At 41.6% G+C, this 25,066-nt stretch overlaps 1 protein-coding gene across 3 annotated transcripts in view; it reads left to right on the plus strand.

The window, feature by feature from the left end:
• Positions 1–2,664: 2,664 nt before the first annotated feature.
• rbm33a (RNA binding motif protein 33a) overlaps positions 2,665–25,066 on the plus strand; it is a 209,057-nt gene continuing 186,655 nt past the window's right edge. For all 3 annotated transcript variants that reach the window (XM_041184121.1, XM_041184119.1, XM_041184122.1), the window contains exons 1-2: positions 2,665–2,904; positions 5,022–5,100. In XM_041184121.1, the coding sequence (XP_041040055.1) occupies positions 2,883–2,904; positions 5,022–5,100 (101 nt within the window). In that variant the 5' untranslated portion in view covers positions 2,665–2,882. The remainder of the gene's footprint in view (positions 2,905–5,021; positions 5,101–25,066) is intronic.

Genomic DNA, 25,066 nt, shown 5'->3' on the forward strand with positions numbered 1-25,066 from the left:
GCAATACATGTTGGCCCAGCAAGCGGAGCCCACAACCCGTGAATGAATAAAAAAAAAATTCTCTGGTTCACACAGCTCGAGAGGCTTTCCACAGCTCCTGGTGTGCTTTGTTGGGAGAACTTTTGACCATTGCCAAAGTGCCCAAAGTAAACAATGACTGGAATAATTGTAATTAGCAGAAGGAGTGGCACTGGAGTGAGAGGAGTCTTTTTGAAAAATTTATTCATTCGAGATGTGTGCGTTGCTGGCTAGGCCAGCATTTATTGCCCATCTCTAATTGCCCTTGTTCAGATGGCATTTAAGATTCAATCACATGGCTGTGGTTCTGGAGCCATGTTTAGGCCAGACCAGGTAGGGACAGCAGATTTCCTTCTCTAAAGGACATTAGTGAACCAGATGGGTTTTCACGACAATCGGCAATGGTTTTGTGGTCATCATCAGACTTTCAATTCCAGATTTTTATTGAATTCAAATGTCACTATCTGCCGAGCTGGGATTCGGACACGGGTCCTCAGAGCATTAACCTGGGTCTCTGGAATAATAGTCCAGTGACAATACCACTATGCCATCGCCTCCTCATCTGGTTGTCTAATATTGACTAAGGGCTGGGTGACCAGCCAAAAGGAATCATAAATGTTTGGAAATCTGTAAATGTTGTGCTATAAATGCTGAACTTCAAGTGTGTATATATAAATTACTTGGAATAGCTTTGTCATAGCACAAGCTTAAATGTGCAGCCTTTATTCATCTGAGAAAGAGAGTGGATGACTTTGTGGGGGAAACTGCAATAAGGGGAAAATGTGAAGAAAAATAGGAGGGGTGGGAAGATGCAATGAATGAAGAATGGATGGTAATACAAAGGAAATGGATGACAATAAGTGGGAGAGTAGATGGCATTGAAGAAGAGATAAAAGTTAGAAGGTGAAGAGGAAGTTGATGCCACTGAAGATGGCAATGAAGGGAAAGGAAGTAATGGACGGCAGTGAAGGGACAATCGTTGGCAACAAGGTGTCAGATCATTGCCACTTCAGGAAATCTTACTAACAAAAAGCTGAAGAGTGTAGTGTAGACAACGTTAATGCTTTATTTAGAAATATATGGCTTAGCTACCTTATATTGATGTCATTCATAAAGCACATATAAATCCCACACATCCGAGTTACGCACATTTGTCAGCCCGCTGGATATTGCCTTACACATATTGGGGTTGACCTCCAGTTTCCAAAGTTCAAACTGCACCCATTTACACCAGTATACTTTCACTTTTTATACTCTATATTAATCCAGTTCTGTTGCTTGATCCTTTGTCTCCTCCCTGTGTTGGGGGGTGGAGTGAGGAGAGGGGAGGGTGGCAGTGATGGGACAGTAAATTTCAATATGAATTAAAAGAATTGGAGGAAGGTGACAGTCTGTCTAAAGATCAGAATCACACTCCTGCGAGCTGAACCTGGAAGACAGTATCCCTGTGTGAATTGAGATGGAGGTGGTGGGGGCAGGAGGGTGGTGGGGTTCAATCTTGGAGTGATTTTATTCAGGTAGCCTTGGGAGTCTTGGGGAAGTGATAGTCTGGTTGGTCTCTTAAAATCCAAATAATTTTTCCCCAGAATAAAAATGAATCAATATTAAAACCCTTGGAATGAATCAAAATGCATCATTTTTAATATTTTTTTCTGGAACAGCATGTTACCACACCACCTTCGAACTGTACCCCTGATTTAATACATTTAACATTAGGCTATCCCCCTTCAGATTTCCATATACTTTTGTTTTTCCCCTCCAAACGAAGGAATATTTTCTATGCTTACAGCTTAAGTTACAAAGCTCACATAACCTAGGTTTCATCTGTCTCCAACCGTCCTGCCTGTCAAACAACTTTTTCTTCCCTCATCTCCCATATTTTCATTACTAATCAGCAAAAGTTTTCAAACAAAATGAAAAAAACGCAGTTTTTAATGCTTCTAGGATTTTTCTCCTGGGATGCTTTCACAGTATCCTTAATTCCTTGATACTTCAGGGCAATCCAGGAGAGTTAATGGCAACACCAGAAGTATTAGGCTTAGATTTGGCTAATATTCGATGGCGAAATTTGTGAGGCAGTCCCTCAGGATCGAGGATGACTTGCTTCGGTTTGATGAGTTTTGAGGAGGCTAAGTCCGATATTGGACATTGCATATGTGCGATCTAATGGTGGAATATATGGAATAAGACACATTGAACAGTATTTCTACCCGTTGAAAGTGCGCAGCTTGCTTCGGCGACTGTTGTCTACCTCAGCGGAACCCAGTCTTAGTATAACCCCAAATATAGTCTCATGCTCCAGATTGATAACAGAAGTGTAGGTGGCGGTGCATCAAAGCCATTAAAAGTTTCTGTAATTAAACGAAGCTCGCAGTACCAAATATATTTTTTTTACAATTTTTGACATTTGTAAATACTCTTGGCTTTAATGCAGTGAGCCGGGCTTTACTAGGTAACATTTTTTAAGAAACTGAAGCAGAGAAAGTCTTCACCTGAACACAGTACAACCCCCAACTGAACTCCTCTGTTTTTGACGCCAATGGAAATTTGAACCTTGATCCACTGGCGGGTGACAGGCTATCTTCTGCACGCATGCTCGGCGGCGGAGGAGTCCTCCGGCATACCGTGATGCTCCAAGGGAACAGCGCCATTCCGCCATGTTGTGATTTACCTTCTCTCTCTTTCGAGACGAGTGGAGGAGGAGTTGGAGGAAGTTGGGGGGGGGGGAGGCGGGTGAGAAAAAGCGAAACATTTCAATCGGGTCTTTATATTTTTCCCCCCTCTTTCATCTCCGCTCCCGGATGAGTGAGGCGAAGTGAATCCAGGTTAATGCAACTTTGACCGTCGACTTAGCACAACCTCTAATGATGGCCTGCAACGCACAAGGTAATTTCCTAATAACAGATTTAGGTGGTGAAAACAAGGCATTGAATTATAAATAGTTTAGTAAGGCTGTCGCTGCTGCCGAGTCCCAGGCCCAGTGTGGAAAAAGGAAAGGACCTGACCTGGGTTCGGCGCTGGCCGTACCGGCCCTAGGATGGTTTGTCTGGCTCGATCCTGGAGGCCGGTGCAGCTGAGGCGGTGAATATCTCCACTCTTAGCTGGTTGGAGGGAGAGGGTGGACTGCGCTTTGACCATCTCTGCTATGGAGATGATGTATCGATGGCCGCAGCCTCCATTGCTGCGTCCCCACTCAATTGATGCCCTTTCTCCACCCAATTCCTATTCATTTTATAGCCATTACCAAAATATATGTTGAAAGGGCTCCCGGGGATTATAAAAGCTTTGGCTTTCTTGAGTCATCGTTTTTTAAATTTGGTCTGTACTGCTTTCTTGCACGTAGAGTTGCCAGACAAAGAGTTGGTTCTTCGAAAACTAATGTTTGTTATTTAATACCAAAAGCATCTATTTTTTGCTTTCATATTTTGTTTACTTAATTACTGCCACTTGACAACCCCATCTTTTTTCTCTTTACAGTCATGATATTGGTTAGCATTATCTTTATAATGTATATAAAACCTTGCATATCGCTTGTTGCCAGCAATTTTTGTTTTTATTTCAGTTCCTTTGTGCTGCTCACAGACTGGAGCACAATTTTCACGTTTAGAACCTAAACTGGCCTGAACTTTTATGGCCACAGCTTTACATAGACAAATCTAGATGATTGCAGCTGACCATCAACAGTTTAATATGTCAAATTCAGTTGTAATTGTTTATAATGTTAACGCTACAGATTAGTCATTACATTTTTAACAGTTAAATTTCCATTGTTTAATTCGAACTGCATTATGCATTTTGTTTTAGTTAATTCAGTCTTTTTGAAGCATCAGGCTATGACACAATTTGTGTGCTTCATGGTAGCCAGTGCAAAATGAATGACATGGTGTGAGTGTATTCTGTGGGATGCAAAAGTTGAACTGTTTACCAACTAGCAGCAGCTATTTCCTGCAGCTAAAGTGCTAAGAGATGTTAACAGCTTTATATATGTATATTTGTGCAAGTTAGATGGAAATGTTGTATCCTTTATGTTAAATCATAAAATGTATTTGTGAAAATAGTATGTTATTTAATTATAGAATTTTGACCTTGACCTATTGTGGAACCTTCCCCCACAAATGATTTGTGTGTGTATTTGTTTTTTTTAAAAAGAGGAGGCTGCTATCCACACAGTTCCACAGGTGAATTTGGAAAACAACGAAGATCATGTAAAATTAATATTTTAGGGTGTAATTTGGGGGTAGGGAAAGAATATTATTTCAATTAATGTTTAGGACTTTGTGCAGCTTTAACGGAAAACTGTAAGAACTGACAGCCAAGCACAACTGGCAGCTGCAGTTGTCTGCCAGTATATCTTACTCAGTGTTCTGGGTTTTGAGGCAATCCTAGTTTCTAAAAGGCAGTATTACGAGTGATCCACTTGAGCAGTTGACTGCCGATAAATGAAATACTTTGCTTTTTGGCCTTAATTTCCCCCCTCCTTTCAAATTTGTTATTAACACATGATGTCCAGATTTGCGCCTGGTCTGCTCCAATTATTAGTTGTAGTTCCACCGTACCTCACAGGTCTTTGATGCAGAGATGGGATCTTGTCTTAACATGAGAACCTTGCGTGAGGCTGGTAAATTCTTGTGTCCCTATTCATTTACATTAATCATAAATTGGTTTGGCTTGCTGTCACGTTTCATTACATTTTGAATGTTGATGCCCGTTTAATGTAATATCTAATCAGACTAATTGTATACAGCAAAAATGAGGCCTGCAGTTGGTGTTGCTGAGCTGCTATTTGTACAGTGGTTCCTTTGCAATTATTTAATGTACATTTGGTTCTTTTGTCAGTATAAAACTTTATTGTAGACAATTATATCTGCTAGAAATTATTCAACACTGTATTTCTAGACTACAAAGGTAACTTAAAGTTAAGATGGGTATGTTTAGAGCTTTTCAGTGAAGTGTAGTTTGACCTGTGGTTGGTAAACTAAATCTTTGTTTTTTTGCTTTTATAGAAGATGAATTTGACCAGCTTGATAAACCTGGTGCTGAGAGATCTCGGAGAAGACGAACAACCAATGAAGAGTGGGACAGGTAGCTCTAGAACTTAACTATTCTACATCATTTTCAAAATTCTGAATTACTCTCTTAAACAAATGGTTAACAAATGCTTTAGCAGATGATAGACTTCATTAAAAAATGACCTGGAAAAAATTTCCTTTAATTGAATGCTAAGATATTGTATTTCTAAAGAAAAAGTAAAGTTTTTCTTTCCATTGAATTGGCTCATTTGAGGCTTGAAATCCTGCAGGGAATTCCAACTGCTTTTCCAATCTCAGTGCAGTTGGGTCTCTAGCCTTTTGGGATCAACTGGCATCTCAATACAATGTTCTCTTTAGGCTTCTGTGATTGTCTCATGGAGCACTGGTCTTTGCAGTTTTTAACAGAAGTGCAGAGGAACTCTTTTTAACCATTGCTAGCTTTCACTAGCAAAAACCACTGGAGTATCGTAATTATATAATTGTGTCCCCTTGTGAATGAATCAACTCACAGACACCACTTCATTGCTCTAAAATTCCTTATGCACTAATGACATGCTGCATCATATTCTATCTCTTCAACAGCTCTTGAATGCTATGAAAATACTTCAAGTAAAACTTTAAAGACTCTTTGTTTCTGCGTAACAGCTCTGTTCTGTTGCTGTTAGTTATCAGGCTGTTGCTTAATGCTTGAGCATCTAACTTCAGCTTTTTTGGTTTCTGTTGGACAGCTAAGGAAATCATTGACCATGTCACTGCCATAGAGTGCACCCCTTTGGTAGTTGTACAGACCTGGCCCTAGAAGCCTCGATTAGCAATACCTTCTGTGTGGTTGATTGCCTCATTACGGAGGTTGTCAGCCTAAGATAATTGATAACTGCTCTCTTGACAAAATAGATTCCCCTAATCGGGCTCTTGGATTCCTTTATGCTCATTGAGGGGAAAAGAAGGATAAAATATCAAAGATTGAGTCAACCCCATTCAAATTGTACAGCTAGGTACACTTTATAAAGTATTGGCAGAGGCTATTTCAGTTGATTGTCCATTCTCTTGACGACAGTAATGCTGGGAGCAGTTGTAACCAAGGGGATATGGAATGGATTGCCCACTGCTCTTTTAAGGACGAATGGCCAACTTGCTGTATGTTTTCATGATTTCGTTCTATGAAAGCAACTCAAACAGAGCAGAAAGTCAATAAAGCTTAATTAGTTTACTGCTATGATTAACAATTGCTTTCTAATTTAGAAATCTAATAATGGAGTTTAGTAACCCTTCTGAGCCAATATTAAACAAAATATGCAGAAATGGCAGGAAGTTAACTAACTTCTTAAAGAGTTGGTGATCGTGACAATTTGCTCTTCTAGCGCAAGATACCTGTTGAAGTTAAATTTTTATTGTGATAGTAGTATGTGGATTTAGTGTTGGGCTTCATCAGCTATATCAAGAATTTGATGAACAGCACAATGCCATAGTTTCGTATTGCTATGTGACACTGACTTTAATAATGGGCTCCTGTTTATGAAAATTTTTCATTGGGTAATGGTTTTGTTGTATCTCCAGAGAGCAAAATCTAGGGGAAGATGGTGGCCTAGTGGTAATATCACTGAACTAATCCAGAGGCCCAGGCTAATACTCTGGAGACATAATTTCGAATCCCGCTAAGGCAGCTGGTGGAATTTAAATTCAATTATAAATCTGGAATGTAAAGCTAGTCTCAGTAATGGTGACCATGAAACTATCACTGATTTGTCATAAAGACCCATCTGGTTCACTAGTGCCGTTTAGGGAAGGAAATCTGCCATCGTTCCTGGTCTGGCCTATGTGTGACTCCCAACCCACAGCAGTATGGTTGACTCTTAACTGCCCTCTGAAATGGCCGAGCAAATCAGTCAGTTAAAGGGTAATTAGGGAATAAATGTCACTGATGCCCATGACTTATGAAAGAATAAAGAAAAAAGTCTAATTATAAGACGTTGGAGCAGATGTAAGCCATTCGGCCCATCGAGTCTGCTCTGCCATTCTATGAGATCGTGGCTGACCTGGTAATCAGCTCCACTTTCCTGCCTTTTCCCCATAAGACTTACAGATTGAAGATCTGTCTCTCAGCCTTGAATATACTTAACTACCCAGCCGCTACAGCCCTTTGCGGTAAAGAACTCCACAGCTTCATTACCCTTTGAGAGAAGAAATTCCTCCTCATCTCTGTCTTAAATGGTCAACCCCTTACTCTGAGATTATGCCCACTGGTCCTACACTCTCCCACAAGGGGAAACAATCTCTCAGCATCTACCCTGTCAAGCCACCAAAGAATCTTTTATGTTTCAGTAAGGCCATGTCTCATTCTTCCAAACTCCAATGAGTATAGGCCCAACTTATTCAACCTCTCCTCATAAGAAAGTCCCTCCCTACCTGGGATCAACCTAGTGAACCTTCTCTAGACTGCCTCCAATGCCAGTATATCTTTCCTTAGCTAAAGGGACCAAAACTGTTCACAGCATTCCAGGGGTGGTCTAACTCATGCCTTGTACAGTTTTAGCAATACTTTCCTATTTTTATACTCCATTCCCTTTGAAATAAAGGCCAACATTCCAATTGCCCTCCCTATTGCCTGTTGAACTTGTATGTTTTTGTGATTCATGCACAAGGACCCCCAAATTCCTCAGTTTTGCAGCTTTCTGTAGTCTTTCTCCATTTAAGTAACATTCCGCTCCCATATTCTTCCTGCCAAAGTGTATAACCTCATATTTTCCCACATTATATTCCGTCTACCAAGTTTTTGCCCACTCACTTAACCTGTCTAGACCCCCCTGTAGACTCTTTATGGCATTCTCACCGCTTGCCTTCCCACCTATTTTTATCTGCAAACTTGGTGATAGTATGCTCACTTCCTTCGTCCAGGTCATTAATATATATTGTAAATAATTGAGGCTCCAGCACTGATCCCTGTGGCACTCTGCTAGTTACAGGTTGCCATGGTTAAAATGCCCCCTTATTAGTTAGCCAATCTTCTATCCATGCTAATATGTTACCTTCAACGCCATAGGCTCTTATTAAGTAGCCTTATGTGGGGTACCTTTATCGAACGCCTTCTGGAAATCCAGATATATTAACACCTACTGATTCCCCTTTAACCTATCCTGCTTGTTACCTCAAAGAATTCTAATAAATTTGTAAGGCATGATTTCCCATTCATGAAGCCATGCTGACTCTGCTTGATTATATTATGCATTTTTAAATGCTCTGCTATTAACCCTTTATAATAGACTCTAACATTTTCCCAATGACAGATATTAAGCTAACTGGCCTGTAGTTGTGTGTTTTTGGTCTCCCTCCCTTTTTGTTACATTGGCAGTTTTCCTATCCTCGAGGACGTTTCCAGAATCTAAGGATTCTTGGAAGATTACTACTAGTGCATCCATTATCTCTGTAGCTACTTCCTTTAATATCCTAGGATGCAGCCCATCAAGTCCAGGGGACTTATCGGCCATTAACCTCGTTAGTTTCCCTGGTACTTTTTCTTTAGTGAATAGTTATATTTATTTCCTCGCTGCCCCTTTTTTACCCCTTGGTTATTTAGTACTTTTGGAATGCTTTTAGTGTATTCTACCGTGAAGACTGATACAAAGCATTTATTCAACTCGCCTGCCATTTCCTGGTTCCCCATTATTATTTCCCCAGCCTCATTCTCTAAGGGGCCCATGTTCACTTTGGCCTTTCTCTTCCTTATATGTTTGAAGAAGTGCTTGCTGTCCGCTTTTATATTAATTGCTAGTTTACCCTCAAAGTTTATTTTCTCCCTCTTTATTTTTTTGGTCACCTTTTGTTGGGCTTTAAAACTTTCCCAGTCCTCTGACTTACCACTAATCTTTGTCACATTGTATATTTTTTCTTTCAATTTAATACTATCCCTTACTTCCTTGGTTAGCCATGGTTGGTTTATCGCCTTCCTAGAATCCTCCTTCTTCACTGGGATATAACTTTGTTGTGAGTCTTGAACTATTCTTGAACCTCTGCCATTGTTCGTCAACCGTCTTTTCTGCTGAACTCCTTTCCCAGTCCACTCCAGCCACCTCTGCCCTCATTCCTTCGTAGTTTCCCTTATTTAAGCCTAGCACAGTTTCCGACTGAAGTTTCTCACTCTCAAAATGAATGCTAAATTCCACCAAGTTATGGTCACTGTTTCCGCAGGGATCTTTTACTCAGATCATTTATTAATCCTGCCTCATTACACATTACCAGATCCAAAATAGCCTGATCCCTGGTTGGACCCACATGCTGTTCTAGGAATACACTCTATGAATTCTTGCTTGTGACTACCTCTGCCAGTTTGATTTTCCCAATCTACATGAAGATTAATGTACTGCCTTTTTTTACATGCTCTCGTTATCTCCTGATTTATTCTTTGTTTTACAGTATAGCTGCTGTTAGGGGGCCTATAGACTACTCCCACGAGTGTCGTCTTCCCCTTGTTATTTCTTACCTCCACCCATATGGATTCTACTTCTTCCGATCCAAGATCATTTTTTGCTATCGTACTTATTCTATCTCATACTAACAAAGCTACCCCACCACTCTTTCCTTCCTGCCTTTCAAAAAGTCTCATACCCCTGAGCATTTAGTTCCCAGCTTTGATCTCCTTGTAACCATGTCTCCATAATGGCTATAAGTTCCTACCCATTAACCTCTATTTGTGCTGTTAATTCATTTATTTTCTTCCAAATACTAAGTACATTTAGGTAAAGAGCTATTAATTTTGCTTTTTTACCATTTTTTCTCCCTGTGACCCTATTTGCCACTCTTTTTTTATGTTTGTGCACACTGTCCCTTCCTGTCACTTTCTGCGTATCATTACCTAAATAGCTGCCCTGCAATCCTGCCTCATCATTTTGCTTTGTAAACCCACGTATTCCCCTCTCCAGAACCCTTCCCTCCCCCCTTTTCTACAGCCCTAGTTATTCGGTTTGCCTGGACAATGGTCCCAGCATGGTTCAAGTGAAGCCCGTCGCACCAGAGCAGCTCCCTTCTACCCCAGTACTGGTGCCAGTGCTCCATGAACTAAAACCCATTCCTCCCACACCAACCTTTGAGCCATGCATTTAATTCCTTAACTTTATTTACCCTATGCCAGTTTGCCCGTGGCTCAGGTAGTAATCCTGAGGCGATTACCTTGAAGGTTCTCCTTTTTAATTTAGCTTCTAACTGTTCAAATTCTTTCAGCAGAATCCCCTTTCTAGTCCTACCAATGTCATTGGTACCAATGTGGATGACGACAACTGGATTCCCCCCTTCCCACTCCACGTTCCACAGCCTTTCAGTCTCACGGCTGCAGAGAACAGTATCCATCCCCCTATTTGTACTGTCCGCTACCACTGCTATGTTCCTATTCCCCCCACTTGTACCACGGTGCTGTAGTCAGTTCGCTCATCCTCCCTGAAGTCCACGCTCTTGTCCACACAGCTTGCAAGAACCTCGTAACTGTTGGATAATTGCGGGGGCCGAGGCTCCTCAAATGCTACCCCCTGGGCCCCCATACCCACCTCACCTGCAGTCACACCCTCTATGAAGGCAAACAGTTCATAACATGCTTATGCTGTTTTGGAGTAACTGAGATAAAGTATCAGCTAGAATAATTTCAGCTCTCCATTTACACCATGACACAAGATATTGATAGTTGCAAAATGAATGATGGTGTGAAGTGCATGCATGAGTGAGCAATTTGTGTTATAACATGTCTTGCTTTTGTATTGATGCTGAAGCAATTGTTAGATTACCAGTTTTATATCGTTAGTGTACAGGTCCAGGGTTTGTGGAAGTAAGCATAAACACATTTCTCTTGATACTAGGCACGAGTTATACCTCTGCAAGCAAAGTGCAGGATTCTGTACATGAGCAGCAGCTAGTCTTATAATATCACCTGGTGATAAAATGCTTCTGTGTGAAGCCAGTTAAAGGTTTATATTCATTTTCATTGTGTGGTTAGGGCAAAAATGAATATAAAAACTGACAGGATACCATTTTCTATATTTAGACTGAAGTTTACACTAAAATTGTACATGAAAACTTATTGTTTTTGGAAACAAATATAAAAGGCATTTTTACAAAGCAATTGTAAAATGTTGTCCATGGGCTTTTCCCTTGTTATAAGACAATATAAGAATGAATCCAAAATATTTACCAGAACAATATACATCAAAATCCTCATATGATACTCAGCTGTAAGAATGTACGTAGCTAGTGACGCAACAAATATATCAGCTACCTTACTGAACAAATCGGAAAAGGCAAGTTGAAAAACATTAAGGATGGAACAAGAAAATGGCATCAGACTAATCCTTCCACAGACTTTATATAATCACACTGTAATGGCCATTATTGCATTGGTATTTACACAATATTCTGACAGTTCTGCGTAAATGTTCTGCATTTCCCTGGATAATGAAAACAGCGTAAATGTAATGGAACTATGTAACCCTTGCTGCTCTTTGTGCTTTCAATTGTCTATAATAATTCTGCTGTAAATTGGAAAAAGGAAATTTGCATTTATGTATTGCCTTTAGCTGCAGACATCCCACAATGTTTTACAACCACCGAAATAATTTAAAAGTCTGCACTGGAGTGCTGCTTTGGGCTGCATTAGAGTTGGGGTTTGGTGAGAGAGGGACTTTTAAGGCTTAATTTAAGGATTAATTTCTATCTAAAGTCTAGTCTTTAATTTAGCAGCTAACTAACAGTTGCGCTTTGGGTTGGGAGAAGGTGAGTTTTAGTCCAGCTTTAAAACGGGGTATACAGGCTGTGCTGGCAAGTGCAGCTAGTTAATTAGATAACTGGCTTAAACTGGTTTTCAAAAGCTAGATTCAGAGAGCATAAAAGTGGGCCATCTACAGAGCTTCATTAGAGTGCTTAAGTTGGAGTTTGGTGAGAGATGGAGTTCAGAAGAGGGAAGGATGTGACCCTTTCATTTTCTATTTTGCCTCAGTAAGAAGAGCGGCGGCCTTGGTAAATAGGGCCTGGTGAGTATTTCTATGGTCCTTACTTCTTCTAGTTCAGAGGACATTAAAAGTAAAGGGAGTAATTTAAGGGTATGTTGTGGCAGGGTAGATCAGCCAAGTAGAATGCTCTTGCTGTGTAATGTGGCAAGTCAGATTCACTTCCAGGTCTTTTTACCAGCCTCCTAACTCCTGCAGGTCTGGCAGCATCTGTAGCTCTTTTGAGTACAAACCCGTTTCCATCTGTTTCAGATGAAGTTACATTGTTTCATAGTTTGCCATTGTGAGATTTGAACTCTCGATCTCAGGGTTACAAACCCAGTACCATAACCACTTGGCTATTTAGGCCAAGCCAACACATTTCCATCTGTTCCAATTCAGATGAAGTTACTTTGTTTCATAGTTTTGCCATTGTGAGATTTGAACTCTTGATACTCTTTTGAGTAAACCTGTTTCGATCTGTTTCAGATGAAGTTACATTGTTTCATAGTTTGCCATTGTGAGATTTGAACTCTTGATCTTGGGGTTACAAACCCAGAACCATAACCACTTGGCTATTTAGGCCAAGCCTAGATTCACTTCCAGGTCTTTTTACCAGCCTCCTAACTCCTGCAGGTCTGGCAGCATCTGTAACTCTTTCGAGTACAAACCCGTTTCCATCTGTTTCAGATGAAGTTACATTGTACCATAGTTTGCCATTGTGAGATTTGAACTCTCGATCTCAGGGTTACAAACCCAGTACCATAACCACTTGGCTATTTAGGCCAAGCCTAGATTCACTTCCAGGTCTTTTTACCAGCCTCCTAACTCCTGCAGGTCTGGCAGCATCTGTAACTCTTTCGAGTACAAACCCGTTTCCATCTGTTTCAGATGAAGTTACATTGTTTCATAGTTTGGCCATTGTGAGATTTGAACTCTTGATACTCTTTTGAGTAAACCTGTTTCGATCTGTTTCAGATGAAGTTACATTGTTTCATAGTTTGCCATTGTGAGATTTGAACTCTTGATCTTGGGGTTACAAACCCAGAACCATAACCACTTGGCTATTTAGGCCAAGCCTAGGTTCACTTCCAGGTCTTTTTACCAGCCTCCTAACTCCTGCAGGTCTGGCAGCATCTGTAACTCTTTCGAGTACAAACCCGTTTCCATCTGTTTCAGATGAAGTTACATTGTTCCATAGTTTGCCATTGTGAGATTTGAACTCTCGATCTCAGGGTTACAAACCCAGTACCATAACCACTTGGCTATTTAGGCCAAGCCTAGATTCACTTCCAGTGTGCTGGGCAACCACGTGTGCAGCAAGTGTCTCCAGCTGCAGCTACTTGAAATCGTGTTTTGGAACTGCAGCTGGGATTACTGTGAAGCATCCACAAGGATGAGATCTTTGTGGATAGCACTTGCAGTGAGGTGGTCACGCTGCAAGTAAATAGTGAACAGGCAGAAAGGGAATGGGTGACTGTCAGACACAGTGAAAGCACTGGGGAGGTAGTGCAGGAGTCCCCTGAGTCCATCTCTTTCTCTAACAGATTTTCTGCTTTTGATACTGCTGGGGATGTGGGGGCAGGGTTTCTCTCGCAACAAGAGACAAGTCTGTGGCACCACGAGTGGCTCAACTGCGCAGGATGGAGAAAAAGGGGGAGAGCAATAGTGATAGGGGATTCTATTGTAAGGAGAACAGATAGACGTTTCTGCGGCTGCAGGCGTGACACCAGGATGGTGTATGCCTCCCTTGTACCAGAGTCAAGGATGTCACTGAGCAGCTGCAGGACATTGTAAAGGAGGAGGATAAACAGCCAAAGGTCGTGGTCCATGTTGGTACCAACGACATAGGTAAAAAGAGGGGTGAGGTCCTGAAAGCAGAATATAGGGAGCTAGGAAATAAATTGAAAAGCAGGACTGCAAAGATAGCAACCCTCAGGATTACTCCCAGTGCCTTGTGCTAGCAAGATCAGGAAAAGAAGAAGAGACCAGATGAGCGTGTGGCTGGAGAGATGGTACTGGAGGGAGAGATTTAGATTCCTGAGGTATTAGGACTGATTCTGGGGAAGGTGGGACCTGTACAAGCTGGACAGGTTGCACCCCAGGAGGGCCAGGAACCAATATTCTTGCAGAGGCATTTGCCAGTACTGCGGTGGTGGTGGTTGGAGGGGGGACGGTTTAAACTAGAGTGACAGGTGAGGGTGGGAACCTGAGCCATGAGACGAGAGGCAGTCAGAGATATGATTGAAAGGCAGAGAAATAGAAAACAAAAATGGAAGGCAGAGGAAACGAGGGCTAGCAGCAAAAAAGGCCACAGTACAAAAAAATGTGCCAAAATGTTAGAGCCAAGTCGAAAGGTATGGCATCTGAATGCACGGAGAATTTGCAATAAAATCGACAAATTAACAGCGCAAATAGATGTAAGCGGGTACGATATGATGCGGATTATGGAGACGTGAGTGCAAGATGACCAAGGCTGGGAACTGAATATCCAAAAGTATTCTTTTATTTAGGAAGGACGGGCAAAAGGGAAAAGGAGATGGGGTGGCATTGTTAGTTAAGGATAAAGTCAGTGCAGTAGTGAGAGGGGATATTGGCTTAGAAAACCTAGATGTAGAATCAGCTTGGGTGGAGCTAGGAAGCAACAAGGGGCGGAAAACATCAGTTGGAGTTGTATATAGGACTCCAAACAGTGAAGTAGGGGACAGCATTAAACAGGAAATTGCAGATGCATGTAACAATGGTAGTACAATAATCATGGGTGATGTTAATCTACATATAGAGTGGGCAAACCAAATTAGCAATAATAGTGTGGTGGGTGAATTCCTGGAGTGTATACGAGATGGTTTTTTAGACCAGTACGTTGAGGAACCAACTAGGGAACAGGCTATCCTATATTTGGTTTGTGCAATGAGAAGGGGTTAATTAATAATGTTGTGTGGGGTCCTTTAGGGAACAGTGACTATTACATGATAGAATTCTTCATGAGGATGGAAAGCAAGTAGCCCGATCCAAAGCTAGGGTCCTAAACCTAAACAAAGAAAACTACAAAGGTATGGCATGAAATCACTTTGATTGGGGAACTTGATTAAAAGGCATGATGGTGGATAGGCAATGGTTGTTATTTAAGGAACGAATGTATGCATTTCAACAGTTATACATTGCTTTCTGCTCAAAAACACTACTGGAAAAGTGGTCCACCCATGGCTGACAAAAGAAATTAAGGATAGAAGGAGATTGAAAGTGGTGTTACATAAAGTTGCTAGAAAAAGTAGCAAACCTGTGGATTGGGAGTAGGTTAGAATTCAGCAGAACAGGACCAAGAGATTGATAAAGAGGGGAAAAATATAGTATGAGAGTAAACTTGCAAGGAACGTGAAAATGGACTGTAAAAGCTTCTATTAAATATGTAAAAAGAAAAAAAATTATTGAAGACAAAAGTAGGTCCCTTACAATCCGAAATGGGAGAAATGGCAAGACGATTAAGCAACTACTTTAGTTCTGTCTTCACGGAGGAAGGCACAAATAACTTCCCAGGAATGCAAAGGAATCCAGGGCTGAGTGAGGAGGAGGAATTGAAGGAATTTAGTATTATTAAAACAATTGTGCTGGAGAAGTTAATTGGACTGCAAGCCGATAAATCCCCAGGTCCTTATTATCTACATCCCAGGCCATGGAAATAGTGGGTGCATTGTTTGTCATCTTCCAAAATGCTATAAATTTTGGAACATTCCTGACAGGTTGTAGGGTGGCAAATGTAAACCCATTGTTCAAAAAGGGAGGGAGAAAATGGAATTACAGACCGGTTAGCCTAACATCAGTAGTAGGGAAAATGCTAGAGTCTGTTATAAAGCATGTGATAACAGGACACTTAGAAAATATCAACAGAATTAGACAAAGTCAGCATGGATTTATGAAAAGGAAATCATGTTTGACAACATGGAGTTTTTTGAGTATATAACTAGCAGAATAGATGGGGGAGAACCAGTGGATTTAGTGTATTTGGATATTGAGAAAGATTTTGATAAAGTCTTGCTTAAGAGATCAGTGTGCAAAATTAAATCACATGGAATTGGGGGTAAAATATTGGCATGGATTGAGAATTGGTTAGCTGACAGGTAACAGAGTAGGTCTTGTTTGGAATGGCAGACAGTGACTAGTGGGGTACTGCAGGGATCAGTGCTTGGACCCCAGCTATTCACAATATAAATCAATGATTTGGATGAGGGAACCAAATGTAACATTTCCAAGATTGCTGGTGACACGAAACTTGGTGGAGGTGTGAGTGGTGAGGAGGATGTTAAGAGGCTTCAAGGTGATTTAGACAAGTCGAACAAGGGGTCACAGTCTAAGGATATGGAGTAGGCCATTGAGGATTGAGATGAGATACTAATTCACTCGGAAGGTGGTGAACCTGTGGGATTCTCTACCAGAGAAGGCTGAGGAGGCCAAGTCACTGAATATATTTTAAGAAGCAAATCGATAGATTTCTGGACTCTAAAGGCATGAAGGGGTATGGAGAGAGAGCTAGGGTATGGCGCTTTGATAGAGGATCAGCCATGATATTGAATGGTGGAACAGGCTTGAAGGACTGAATGACCTGCTCCTTCTATTTGCCATGTTTCAATGTTTAAGTATCGCCACTGATTCATTATAGGAATCATGGTAGCAGTTAAATAAGGCGGCCACCACTTCTAGGAATTAAACATACAGTAAATGCTGACATTGCAGAGATGCCTATGTCTCATGACTGAATATTCAAGAAGCAAATGTTTGTACTTGTGTGAAGTTTATGAGGTCTTCCAAACAAGTGGAGACTTTACACTTGTATGCATCTTGCTCACTATTGTGGATGTACTCCTCTGTCTAGTTCAATTATACAAGGATGATTGAACCACAATAAACCTTGGTGCGAAAGTGAACTTGGATCACTTTCATTTTGGGGAATTTCATGGTGAATTTAATTGCAAGTACTCTATTTCAGTTTATGTTCAGATATGTACTGGGCCATGAGGTGGAAGTAAGTCATGGGAGCTGCCTAGTTTTTGACACCAACTTCTCAAGTTATGCTGTTCCACCTGTTTGATTTTAAATGGAATATTGCAGTTGGTCTAAGCCCAAAAAGATTCAGGCATAGAGCTGTGGAATTTTCCAAGTCTTTTGAAATGTGATTATAATGACATAAGCATGCATGCTTAAGACACGGGGCCAGTGAGTCTGTGGTACATCTTTGTTTACTGAATGTAAATGAACTGCAAGAATTAAAGTTGAGTTTCCGTTTGTTGTATCAGCGCAATCCAGCAGAATTGTCCTAATCAGTGGCAAAAGTGGAATTGGCTCTGTTCCCAGTTACTAATCGATAATGCTGCTCTGTTGGCTGCTTCATGGAAAATTTTGCATTTGGAATATGCAAATGAATTGAGCCGAAACGTGAGAAATAATTGGAAGAATAGCACAATTTTGGTTTCCCAGTTGCACACACATTCATTGTAGGTAGGTGGACAATTGTGATGGTATATTTAAATCTAAAGGCAAACTCAGAAAAGCATGAGAGAGGTGAAAGCTGTAGTTAAACAAAAAGGTTAGAAACTAGGGGAAAATTTTGCCCATCAGATAACGTGCACACATTGGCATTTGGATAATTAGCCATAGTCCACGAAGGCCATAGGAGATCTCTCCATCAGAGAGAGATAATTGGATATACAGCTTGAGTGGAACCACTCCACATCAAACATGGGGCAAGACAAGGAGGCAATCCTCGTGAACTACCAGCAGCTGATATGGGGACTGAACCTGTGCTGGTGGCATTATTCTACATCAAATCTAGCCAACTGAGTTAAACAAGCCCCACCTTTTTTATGCTACTGGGAGCAAAATAATGTGGCTGTGAAGCAATTGAAATTTGATGTGCATTTTTGGCTGTACATTTGACTCGACAATAGTAGAGTCAGAGTCATTGGCAGCACAGAAGGAGAGCATTTACCCATTGAGTCCATGCCTGCTCTTGGCAATGTAGTCAGTCCCATTCTCCTGCTCTATCCCTGTAACCCTGCAAGTTTATTTTCCCTCAAATGACCATTCAATTCCTTTTAAACTCATTAATCATCTGTGCTTCTGAAGAGCAAAATGTTTGCACAATATTAGAGTTTTAACAGTTCCGGTATTGCTCATAGTGAAAGGATCAACTTTTGATTTGAAATTTCATATATCTTGTAAATTAAAATGGTTAAAAAGGTTCATTATTAAGCTTTTTTAAATCATTCATTCATTCATATGATGTGAACGTGATTGCCTTTGCGATGGTAGTGTTGAGCAGCCCCCTCAAAGCGCTGCAGTTTGCAGTGAAATGATAAATCCTGCATCCAAAGCTGCATAAATGGATTTGTAAGCTGACTTCTTTCGATGTGAGTGTACAAAGGACATAACTGCTTTAGAAGTAGTTGAGAAGTTTCTCTTGACTGATTCCTGGGATGAAGGGGTTTTTGAGGAAAGGTTGAACAGTTTGGGCCCATACCCATTAGAGTGTAAAAGAATGAAAGCTGATCTTATTGAAGTATATTAAATCCTGAGGGCACTTGATAGGGTGTATGCTGAGAGGATGTTTCCTTTTGTGCGGAGTTAGAACTAGGGGACACATTAAATTTAGGGTGCTCCCATTTAAGACTAAGGTGAGGAGAAATTTCTCTCAAAAGCGTTATTAGTGTGTAGAATTCTCTTCCCCAGAGAGCAATGAATGCTGGATAATTGAACATATTCAAGGCTGAGTTAGATAGATTTTTGATTGCCAAGGAAGTTAAGCGTTACTGGAGACAGACAAGAAAGTGGATTTGAAGCCACAATCAGAGCAGCCATGATCTTATTGGATAGTGGAGCAGGCTGGAGGGGCCAAATGGCCTATTCTGCTTTTAATTGTTTTTGTGACTTGGTATCACTTAAAAGTGGCCTTTTGTGCTTTCTAAAATGTAAAATCGTAATACTGACCTAGCAGATCTCACTGTGCAATAATCGGGAGTTAGCACTGAATGTTCAAATATGATTGTTGTGCTGCATCCAAATCTGTTCAAGTTGACCCGAACTGACAAATAAAAACATAGAAACTAGGAGCAGGAGTAGGTCATTCGGCCCTTCGAGTCTGCTGTGCCATTCAGTATGATCATGGCTGATCCTCTATCTCAGCGCTGTACTCCTGTGCTCTCCCACCCCTTGATGCCTTTAGAGTCAGGAAATTTATCTATTTTCTTCAGTATATTCAGTGACTTGGCCGCCACGGTCTTCTGTGGTAGAGAATTCCATAGGTTCACATCCTCGAGTTTTTTTATTCATACATGGGATGTGGGCTTCCCTGGCTGGGCCAACATTTATTGCCCATCCCTAGTTGACCTTGAGAAGATAGTAGTGAGCTGCCTTCTTGAACAGCTGAAGTCCACGTGGGCTGGGTACACCCACAGTGCTGTTAGGAAGGGAGTTCCAGGATTTTGACCCAGTTACATGTTTTCAATTCAGGATGATGAGTGACTTGGGGAACTCCCAGGTGGTGGTGTTCCCATCCATCTGCTGCCCTTGTCCTTCTAGGTGGTAGTGGTCATGGGTATGGAAGGTGGTGTCTAGGGAGCCTTGGTGAATTCCTGCAGTGAATCTTGTAAATGGTACTCACTGCTGCTACTGTACGTCGGTGGTGGAGCGAGTGAATGTTTGAGGATGTGTTGCCAATCAGGTGGGCTGCTTTGTCCTGGGCTGTGTCAAGCTGCTTGAGTGTTGTGGGAGCTGCACTCATCCAGGCGAGTGGAGAGTATTCCATCACACTCCTAACTTGTGCCTTGTAGATGGTGGACAGGCTTTGGGGAGTCAGGAGGTGAGTTACTTGTCCCAGGATTCCTAGCCTCTGATCTTCCCTTGTAACCAAAGTATTTATATGACTAGTCCAGTTCAGTTTCCTGTCAGTGGTAACCCCCCAGGGGTGATGGTTGGGTTCTCTCTTGTTGGAGATGACCATTGACTGACACTTGTCAGCCCAAGCGTGGATATTGTCTGGGTCTTGCTGCATTTGGATATGGACTGCTTCAGCATCTGAGGAGCTGCAAATGGTGCTGAACATTGTGCAATCATCAGTGAACATCCCCACTTCTGACCTTATGGAAGGAAGGTCATTGATGAAGCAGCTGAAGATGGTTGGGCCGAAGAATTCCTGCAGTGATGTTCTGGAGCTGAGATGACTGACCTCCAACAACCACAGTCATCTTCCTTTGTGCTAGGTATTACTCCAACCAGCGGAGAGTTTTACCACTGATTCTGATTGATTCCAGTTTTGCTAGGGCTTCTTGATGCCACACTGAGTCAAATGCGGCCTTGATATCAAGGGCAGTCACTCTCACCTCAAGTTCCTCCTCATCTCAGTCCTAAATGGCCTACCCCATATCCTGAGACTGTGACACCTCGTTCAAGATCCCCCCCCCCCCCAGCCAGAGGAAATATCATCCCTGTATCCAGCCTGTGCATCCCTGTTAGAATTTTATATGTTTCAGTGAGATCTCCTCTCATTCTTCTAAATTCCAGTGAATACAAGCCCAGTGTCTCCTCATTCGACAATCCTGCCAGGAATCAGTCTGGTGAACCTTCACTGCACTCCCTCAATGGCAAGCATATACTTTCTTAGGTAAGGAGACAAAAATGTACACACTACTCCAGTTGTGGTCTCACCAAGGCTTTGTACAGCTTCAGTAAGACAACCTTGTTCCTGTACTCAAATCCCCTTGCAATGAAGGCCAGCATACCATTTGTTGCCTTAACTGCTTGTTGCACCTGCTGTTTAATGTGTTTGTAGTGACTTTTTGGCTGTGAAAATTTTATTAGGAATCAAAGCTATAAAAGTATGACGGCAGTAAAGGCCAATATTCCATTTGCTCTCCTAACTACTTGCTGTACCTGCACGCTAACTTTGTGGTTCACGTACCAGACACCCAGATCCATTTGGACCACAGCATTCTACAGTCTCCCTCCATTCTGCTTTTCTATCCTTCCTACCAGTGTGTGAACTTCACGTTTTCCCACATTGCGAAATGTTTGGCAGCTGGAGTACATTTACTTAACCTACCTATATCCCTTTGCAGACTGTTTTTCACAGCTTGCATTTCTACCTGTCATTCTACTGTCAGAAATTCAGCTAAAATTCATCCTTTCTTGAATAATGGTATTACATCTGGAGTTTTTCAATCTGCTGGGACCCTTTCCAGAAGTTATGGAATTTGGACATTTACATCTACTATCTTTGTAGGCACTTGTTTTAAGACTTAGCATGCAAACCATTAGGTCTGGAAACTTGACAGCATTTTGTCCTATTTATTTTTCATCTTACTTTTTCTCTAGTGATTGTTTTAAGTTTCTCCATCCCTTTTACCCTTTGGTTTTCTACTTTTCTTGGGGTGCTTTTAGCATCCTCTACTATGACAATAGATACAAAATAGTTGTTCAAAATCTGTGCCATTTCTTTGTTTCCCAATCTCACCCTCTAAGGAACCAATTTTTACTTGAGTTACACTCTTTTATATACTTGTAGAAGCTCTTGCTGTCCGTTTTTAAAAAGGATAAAGTTTGAAAAGGCCTCGACTTTGTTGGTTAAACAGAATTCTGGCCACACAAGATCTGGAAGTCCTTTCAGATGGATCCTCGGTGGCACACTGTTTTTGATTACTCTAGCTGGTCACAACTTGCAGATTTTCAAAATACAGATGAGTTGTTCTGATGAGAGTTTTCTTAAGGGTGGTTAATTCACTCTGAACTTCCTGTAACGCACAGTGGGGAGAGAGAGTCTTCCTTTTGCAGCTTGCTGTCAAGGCACACGCACAAACACTCACAGTGAGTTCAAAAAGGATAAATGTTCAGAAAATACTTCTCTCAGGCCAGGTGTTTTCAGCTGATCAGCAAGAGTCTCTAGACTGGCAACAGCAGTTCTTCTACGACTCAGATAATCAAAGTAACTCTCCTCGCACCAGTTGTGCCTACTAGACATCGAGCTGTTGACCTGTGGGTTTTTTTTTTAAATGGCATGTTCACAGTCCAGAATTCAACTTTTAAAACTTTTACGTTTTAATTCTCCCTTTTTGTTTTCGTCATCCTTTACTAGTTTCAAACCCTAGTCCAATCCATTGGTCTATCACTAATCCTTGCAGCATTGTACACCATTTCTTTCAAGTTGATACCTCCCTTAACTTCCACAGGTGCCTCATCCTTCTCATAGTCTTTCCTTCTCAATGGAATAAATTGTGGTGAGTGTCATGAAATATCTCCTTTCACTGCCTGCTGTTAACCTATTTTCCCAGTCCACTTCAGCCAATACTGGCTTTATACCTTGTGTAATTGTCTTTCTCACCCACAAATTGAGATTGTGAAATTCATCATATTATGAATCCTGATCTCCCCCCACCCCCCCATGTGTTTAATTTAAAGCTCTCAATTTGCGAGGATACTGGTCCCAGGGCTGTTGAAATGGAACTCGCCCTAATATATCAGCTCCCCCTTCCAAGTGCCTCATAAATTGAAATCCACTTCTGCCACACATTCAACTCTCTGATGTTATTTACCCTCTGCCAATTTGTTAATGGCTGAGGTAGCAATCCAAATATTGCTACCTTTGTGGCTCTGCTTTTAATTTCACTCGCTGCTCATACTCCCTCAGGGCAACCCTTCTCGTAGTCCTACTTATGTCGTTAGACCAATATGGACCATGACAACTGGATCCTTCCCCTCACATTGAAGTTCCCCTTAAGAAGATGTCCTTGACCATCATACCATGCAGGCAATGCAGTCAGCAGGACTCACTCTTGGCTGCAGAGAACAGTATCTTCCTAATTATACTGTCCCTTACTACTACTTGAACATTCCTTTCCATTCCTTCAACTTGCCTGACCCCTGTAGCACATGATGTGGTCAGTTTGCTTATTCTCCTTGTAATCCATGTCCTCGTTCACACAAGCTGCAAGAACCTTAGCCCTTGCACTTGTCCAACAGGTTTAAGGTTCCTCCAGTGCTGCTTTTTGGATTCCCATGCCTACCTCACCCAGAGTCCTACACACCTGTCTCTGACCATGGACCAAATCTGAAGTACATTATGTAAACTATGGGTGTGACTGTCATCTGCGACAGTGTCCAGGTAACTCTCTCCCTTGCTGATGCATCGCAATGTTCAAAAATCAGAGACCAGCTCATCAACTCTGAGCTGAAGTTCCTTAAGCAAAAACAGAATTACCTGGAAAAACTCAGCAGGTCTGGCAGCATCGGCGGAGAAGAAAAGGGTTGACGTTTTGAGCCCTCATGACCCTGACACAAGGATTTGTTTTGGATTTCCAGCATCCGCAGTTTGTTTTTATTCCTTAAGCAAAAGACGTTTACTGCAAATATGGCTGCTATAGATCACACTGGTGTTCGTCAGCTCCCACAGCTGCAACAAATCGCTTGACCTGCCATCTCTATTGTATTTTATTTAATTAGGGATTCAATTTTTGATATCGCTCTGTGATTAAACTACTTTATATAATTACAAATAATGAGGTAAGCTGTAAATTTAATACCGTACTTGTATCTCCCCAGTCCTAGATTAAATTATGGTCCTAGTTCAGAGAAACAAAATGTAGAATTCATACCTGTCACTTACCCACTCACCTTTCAGATCTCGCCACCGCTCTTCCCCCTCCTAGACCGCTCCTCATCTTATAAAATACCAGCAAAGAATCTCTGCCTTCACTACACTGAATTCCTAATTTAAATACAATGTCAAATTGGTACTCTGTCCAGCTGGTCTCCGTGCATTAGCAAAAGCCTCATGTACTTGGAGCTGGTGTACTTTGTCCCTTCCGACACGCCGTGCTTGGCCAGTTCCCCGGGCAGCAGCCGGCGCACGGCGGTCTGGATCTCCTGGGAGCTGATGGTGCTGCGCTTGTTGTAATGGGCCAGGCGGGAAGCCTCACCTGCGATGCGCTCGAAAATATTGTTCACGAACGAGTTCATGATGCTCATGGCCTTGGAGGAGATGCCGGTGTTGGGGTGAACCTGCTTCATCACTTTGAAGATGTAGATGGAATAACTCTCCTTCCTCGACCGTCGCTGCTTCTTGCCGCCCTTTCCTGACGGTTTACTCACCGCTTTCTTGGCGCCCTTCTTAGCAACTGGTTTCTTCTTCTCTTCAACCATCTTCAATCTCAATTTAAGACACAGAATTGTACTAGCAAGTCGACACCTGCTGACCAGTTAACCATTTCTAACTAGTCACCTAATTAACTGTGCAGATGCCATTAACAAACAGCTTGTTTGTCACCGACTAATACTGTGAAGGGAACTACGTGTTAAAGTTAGGTTAAATCTCTGATGCAGAACTCCAGTTTAGAAAAAGGCTAGCCCTTAAAAACAGTGGGTTGATCGTCGAAGCTGCTCTCCACTATCCCCCATGTGACCAAGACTGAGTGTATGGAAACTGCAGCCTATGCTTCCTGACAATCTACCGTATAAATTCTGGACAAGTTTTATTTATGTATATTAGTTTGTTCAGTTTTCAGTTTTGTGGGCCTGGAGGTCCCGGAAGCATTCTGCTTAGCCTTGTTGCCTTAGAAGTGAACGAGTTATGAAATAGCACCATGATCTTTTGGAAACAAAAACAGAATTACCTGGAAAAACTCAGCAGGTCTGGCAGCATCGGCGGAGAAGAAAAGAGTTGACGTTTCGAGTCCTCATGACCCTTCGACAGAACTTGAGTTCGAGTCCAGGAAAGAGCTGAAATATAAGCTGGTTTAAGGTGTGTGTGTGGGGGGCGGAGAGATAGAGAGACAGAGAGGTGGAGGGGGTTGGTGTGGTTGTAGCGACAAACAAGCAGTGATAGAAGCAGATCATCAAAAGATGTCAACAACAATAGTACAATAGAACACATAGGTGTTAAAGTTAAAGTTGGTGATATTATCTAAACGAATGTGCTAATTAAGAATGGATGGTAGGGCACTCAAGGTATAGCTCTAGTGGGTTTTTTTTTATTTTATATAATGGAAATAGGTGGGAAAAGGAAAATCTTTATAA

Source organism: Carcharodon carcharias, chromosome 3, assembly GCF_017639515.1.
Source record: "Carcharodon carcharias isolate sCarCar2 chromosome 3, sCarCar2.pri, whole genome shotgun sequence".
Lineage (NCBI taxonomy): Eukaryota > Metazoa > Chordata > Chondrichthyes > Lamniformes > Lamnidae > Carcharodon > Carcharodon carcharias.